Source organism: Trachymyrmex septentrionalis, unplaced genomic scaffold, assembly GCF_001594115.1.
Source record: "Trachymyrmex septentrionalis isolate Tsep2-gDNA-1 unplaced genomic scaffold, Tsep1.0 scaffold44, whole genome shotgun sequence".
In the NCBI taxonomy this organism is placed as follows: Eukaryota; Metazoa; Arthropoda; class Insecta; order Hymenoptera; family Formicidae; genus Trachymyrmex; species Trachymyrmex septentrionalis.
Genome location: NW_017305611.1, coordinates 852,367 through 858,671, shown reverse-complemented (window position 1 = coordinate 858,671; position 6,305 = coordinate 852,367). Strand labels below are relative to the sequence as shown.

Sequence of the window (6,305 nt, the reverse complement as noted above, 5' to 3'; positions counted from 1 at the left end):
AAAAAATAACGTATCTACTTATTTAATATAATAAATATCCGAAGTACAATACATGAATTTAGATAAAATTTCGCAGCATATTGGAATGCCGCGAAGACAGATGCATCTTTTTACAACAATCTTTTTACAATTGGCACTACTAGTAGTACCAATCGTTACAGAAATATAAAGGGTGCTCATATTATTATACATGCAGTGCTCATAATACTTGATCCTACCCTATATATATGTTTAATCCGTAATATACCTTTTCTTTTTCTTCTTCTTTAATCTTATTGTCCGAGCGTGATAACTTCTCTCATATGACTGTGGTGCGCACGCTGGTTGTAGATACACAGTTCATATGAGACCTATAGTTTTTTTGATTCCGAACGACGAAGTTTATGTTTACAGAAGTGTTCTTGACCAGGATATTCTCAGTGAGTTGTCGCTTCCTTCCGAGAGGAGAACAAGTGAAAATATTTTGGTTTTACCGGGTATCGAATCCGAGATATCTCTAGAATAGAGTATAGAGCAGACCAGTGCGCTGTCTACACTCGCTCTCTAATGTGATATACCTTTTACCTCTTATTAAGTAGTTTTCTTATACCTTTTGAAAATTCCGGCATTTGTAAATTTTCAAATGCATTCAGAGTTTACTGCGAAAATAAAATTTAGCTTCGCACATAAGTTTCCTTTCATGACTATGACGCCATATATGAAGCTGCGGTGAATAGTCATCCCGAGCTTTAATATACTAAAACCCACGGTGCCGCGCCCTTGATTCCCTATTTAGCTTATCGCGGGCCTTTGTCACAGACACTAGGAATACCGGCTGCGTGTTGCCTCATGATTTTGCACGTAGCGACCTATCCGTTGCATGTGCTTGAAAGAGGAAGGGAAGGATGTTAGATTGCGGATTGCAGTCGCAGCGGTGGCCGGCGGCAGTCCCGGAAATTGCAACTGCAAGCGGACTGGCTCGTAAACTCGGGAAATTCGCTGACGCTCTCGTTGCGAGACGAGAGAGGAATGAGCGAAGCGCATCAGGAGCCAACAGAGGAGAGGTCGCCTTGCGTGGATCAAGTCCGTCGTAATTTCTTGTCGCGTCCTTCGGTCTGTCGTAAACTTTAAGTGAATTAGAACTGCAAAAGCAGTAATGGATCCGGGAAACTTATCATGTTTCACGTCGAGGTACTCATTCGATTTTCGATTTTAAGGTTTGTCGTAAAAAAATTGAGGCAGTTTGTTGAAAAAATTAGTCTACCTTCTCAAAACGTAATAATAAACTATGAGTAATGAAAAATCTTCTTTCACGGAATAATAAATTGGAAAAAGTAATGTATCGTAATTCGAATATTTTTTATTACTTTTGTAACTAATCTTAAATAGAATTAATATGATTTTATTTCTTCAAATATAATGAAATTATGATTACACAATATTGATTTTCTTCAAGCATAAAATTAATAAAATTTGTCTTTAAAATCTCTAATACTTTCGAATGGCTCTCTTTTTCAATTTATAATTTTATAATTTTATATAACTACAATTTTACAAGAATGCTAAATTTCAAATTTTATTTTTTTAAGTATCTCGAATATACATATATGTGGAACTCAAGTAGATTGCTGTCGCAATTGTGTTAGAAGATACATAATCTCGTCCCAGATCCAGAATTAAAGAAAAAACTGATGCAAAGGTGCAGTAAACGCTCGCGGCTTGAGAAAATCGCTTTTAAAGTTCGAGGCCGTGCCGTCGCATCAAATTTCCTGTGAAGTCTCTACACCGAGGTAGAGAGGTCGGGAAATTTTTACGAGATGAGCAAAGGAAACGCCGCCGGATAGGTCGGCATCCGGTTTAATTCTCAGGGATTCTACGAGCGAGTCGTTACACAGGATGTATCGTCGTCTTTCTGACTTTCCACGATTTAATACAGCTTTAATGGCATTAACTTTATTGAATTCTAGTTGTGTCAGATCATTTTAACTGCGTTTACAGATATTTGACTGAATATTTTTAACTAAACAAATCTATTTTTATCCTTATAAATTTTTACTTTATTTTAATCAAAGATTTAATTCATATTTTGCGCAATTGGTTCAGGATTTAAAAAATTTTGTAATTATAAATTATGTATCTTTCAATTAACTTTTGTTAATAAGTAGAAATATTTGTTTTTTTTTTTCAGAAAATTAAAATAAAATCATTTTAATTTTCAGAAAAATTTAAAATAAAATACGTTATAATTAATATATAGTTTAAATTGAAGTTTTTTTTACTGATTTTTTATTGTAGCAGTATTTAATTATAACTTGAACAGTGAAAAAGCGTGTGATTTTTTTCATTTATACATCAAATTTAATTTGTTTATACGTTATTATTTTGTATAAATGAAATATTCTTTATTTATTGTTTTTAAATAATAAAATTAGAGATAACTGAAGGATTGTTTTCAACAGGAAATTCTTTTTGAAGTTCTAAAAAGCATTCCGTATATTTTATAATCTCATCGGAAATTAATGTAATTTGTTTTGGAAGCAGTTAGAATGTAAATAAATATACTGTACTCGATTGAGTTGGAAGTTCTGTTCGAAGCACAAATTTCTGTCGCGATTAGACAGTCGATCGATCTTCTAATCGCTGGACATCGCTCTCTCTGAATTACAGAGGCGTTGTACAGTCAGCCTTGTAATAGCTGTGTGTAGCTACCACGGTGTGCAATCAATAGATAATAATTGGCTCTCGGATGTGTGTTATGCGGGAAACGATATACTTACTCACGGACTCAACATTAACATTGAAATCGTTGATGTAAATCGATCCATATTTAACATTAATATAGATTTACATTTACTATCAGATTATATGTGACGCAAAAGGCACCCGAAAGAAAATAAATCTATGATATGTGTTACATAAAGTTATATTTTTTGTTGGTTGAATAAGTCAAAAATATTGGACGAAAGAAATCTAGTGAAGCGATGAGTCAGCCATTTAAGTCGGAAAACAAATTCGTAGAAGATAAGCTAAATACAATATAAAGTTACAGTTTTTAAAGAGCATACGCAACAAATCATAATCATTACTTTGAATATTAATAAAACATATGGTTTTATTTTTGTTTAATTAATGATCCGATAAAATAAAGGATTGGTTAAATTATTGATTTAAGATCAAGGATATTTCGTTTTCGAAATTATTAAATTAACTTACATAAATAATTCTTTGTAATAATACTAATGAAACGAGTTGATACAATCAAATTCTTGAAACGTAAAATAGGAACATTAAACTTATAATTAAGTAGTATTTATAACAAGAACATAATAAATTCGTAAGAAAAAAGGGAACGCAAAATCAACGCATTGGGAAAACCAAGCATACAAATAATAAGATTGAAATTAAGTATACTCACTATTTTGATAACCTTTGCAATATCTTATAATCTTTCTTTAGTGTTTAACGTAATAAATTATCTGCCTTGCATCCAAGTGCTCTATATTTAAGCTTTCTTCAAGTTCGTTTCCTACGGAATATGACGAAAAGGAAAAGATGACGTCCTTCTACAGCATGTATTACCTTTAAATCAGGCAAGTAAGAATGGGTTGTTTTTAATAAAAAAAATCTAAAAGAATAAGAAACCAAAGAAACGGTTTTATGCCATATGAATTCAAATATTAAATATCATGTATTGTGAATGAAAGCAGTAAGGCTCAAGTATAAAGTCGAAACGGTTGTTTGCAACTCATTTATGAAAGATAGACTCAATCAATGAACAAGCACATTTATAGTTTTTAAGGAACAGTAATAGCACTTGCTGAGAATAACGTGTGATGGAAGTACAAATAAATTAATTGAATTAATCGCAAAAACTTCTTTCTGAAAGAGAGACCCGAGCGGCCGCTCCACGAAAGAATCAAGCAGAATCAAAGAAGAACGCCAAAAATAATATACATGCGACGAGAGCATCTCACACACACACACAGAAGGCAGAAGTGCTCGTGAATATTAGCGCACTGTTCGCGTGTGTCAATCGCCATCTTCCTGCTCTTCAGCGCGCCAGAGATTTAAATTTTATAATAATAATTTTTTAACAATATATAAATCATATCATCCTACTTATTTTACTATACTTATAAAAATGCATTGATAATCAATCACTTTCGTGCGAAATGCCATTATCGATCAGATCAAATATCTTATTTTTGTCGCGCAAATTTTTCAAATCTAATTTTTAATATATTTACACGCATCCTCATATTTTATATATTTTTGTTTTGTATTATAGATACGCGGATCGCTCGTATAGAACCCACCCGCGTGGCTTGATCATATATGGTCAAGCAACCGTTGTACCAAGTTTAGCCGCGGGTGGCAATGTATCTTCGACGACGATACTCTCAATACTGGCCAAGGGCCTCTCGAATTCATCTAAATCCGAGCCGATGCCGGTTAGAAACCTGGTTGGAACCACACGAGAGCTTCCGATGGCGAACGCGACCAGTAACGCGACGATACCACGGTGTCCCCTCATCCCACCGAATTTGGGTAAGTGAAATAATTGACAGAGATATTAATCTGTAATCAGTCGAGAGAGATTTTTACTCAAAAACCTATGATATAAGTTATATCACCACACTTATAAAAATGTATTGATAAATCAACCACTTTCGTGCGAAGTGCCATTATTTATCAGACCAAACACCTCATTTAAAACTTATGTATCGTGAAATCGTTTTGAGAAGCTCTCTTTTACGATTTCAATTTACTGCGCTTGAACTCGGAAATGAAATATGATGATAAACAGATTAATATGCAAATATTAAAAATATAGATATAGATTAGCAATCGTTCAATATATTTACATATATTCATATATATGCATATTAAAAATTATAACGTTTCATTTTGATTGCAAAGGTAACGGATATTATGGATTGAATTCGTCAAACAAAAGTGAAATATGTATACAAGTAGGTAGATATCCAGCTTAGCAAATTTCGCGCCGAAATAATTTTCGATTTTGAAACGCAATCTTAAATTGAAACTGGGATAGATAGTAATATCGCAATTGAGCAATATAATGTTATTGATGCTAATAAGCATTTAAAAACCTAAATAGTTTATTGCGAAAAATATTATCAAAATCTCCTCAATCAGAACCTCCCTGCATTCCATGACGACTGTCTACTAATTCTTCATTATTTAAGGCTTGGTATTTTTCGCAATAAATTACAAAACTGGATGTATATAAATTTCTAACAAAGTATCATTTACATTAATCGAGTACAAACCGGTAAGATCTTCTTATATCACTTAATTCTATATCAGATGTTTCATATGCAGTCTAATGTTTTATGTTTATTTGAAGTATGTATATTTTTTCTCTTCGCGCTTCTCGTTCTTCTTCAATCCTCTATATCTTCTGTTTCCAGTTGGACCGGTGATCGTCAGTAAATCACCACCATCGTTGTCCGAGATGGAGAAGTCATTGGTGGAGGTGAAAGCAGGCGGCATAGGTCGGCCCGCAGACTGCGTCGCTAGGCATCGCGTCGCAATAATCATTCCATTTCGCGATCGACCGCAGCATCTGCAGACTCTCCTCTACAATCTGCATCCAGTCCTGCTGCGCCAGCAGATCGACTATCAGATTTTCGTGGTTGAACAGGAAGGTGAGTGAAACTCGTGAGCATCACAGTTATTGACTGGTTGCACGTCCATTTCTTCGTCCCTCATAGAGACGTTTTCATGCACGACAAGTTTCAGCCTAACCGCAGTTTTCAGTGTGCTCGTTGCGAAAGTTTTGAGAACATTTTGATCCCTTTGCGGTCGGAATTGATTTTAATAGATAAGAAAATAATATCTTTACACATTGATGATTAATCAAATTCCTTACATTTCTTTTCGGTGTGAACTCGACTTTTTTTTTAATGTAATCACTTAAGAGACTCTATTTTACTTAGAGTCTACAGTCTCCCAAAGAGTCATAAAGAAAATATCCCATTCAGAATCGTTGTGTCATCGATCAATACTGCATTATATCCCATAGCTTCAGTTTTCCATTCTATCATTGAGTCGAGTATTGAAAAGATAGACAAGCACATAATAGCTTTGAAGTTTTACAGATCGTAAATGGAACAAGGATTGAAAAACTCTATTTTAATTTTACTTGACGTCATTTCTATATTCACGAACATTCCTTTGGATCTTGCAATAGATAATTTAAAAAATACATAGTCTTTAATGTCGGAAAAAACCAAAATTTCACATGAATTTATGAATGTTCTGCAATTTATTCTTACATCAACTTGTTCAATAAAATATTC

General features: G+C 33.6%; 1 protein-coding gene across 4 annotated transcripts in view; it reads left to right on the top strand.

Annotated features, from left to right (window-relative positions):
• Positions 1-6,305, top strand: part of LOC108751471 (beta-1,4-N-acetylgalactosaminyltransferase bre-4-like) — a 133,335-nt gene that overhangs the window by 113,506 nt on the left and 13,524 nt on the right. For all 4 annotated transcript variants that reach the window (XM_018491699.1, XM_018491698.1, XM_018491696.1 and 1 more), the window contains 2 exons: positions 4,268-4,527; positions 5,415-5,651. In XM_018491699.1, the coding sequence (XP_018347201.1) occupies positions 4,268-4,527; positions 5,415-5,651 (497 nt within the window). The remainder of the gene's footprint in view (positions 1-4,267; positions 4,528-5,414; positions 5,652-6,305) is intronic.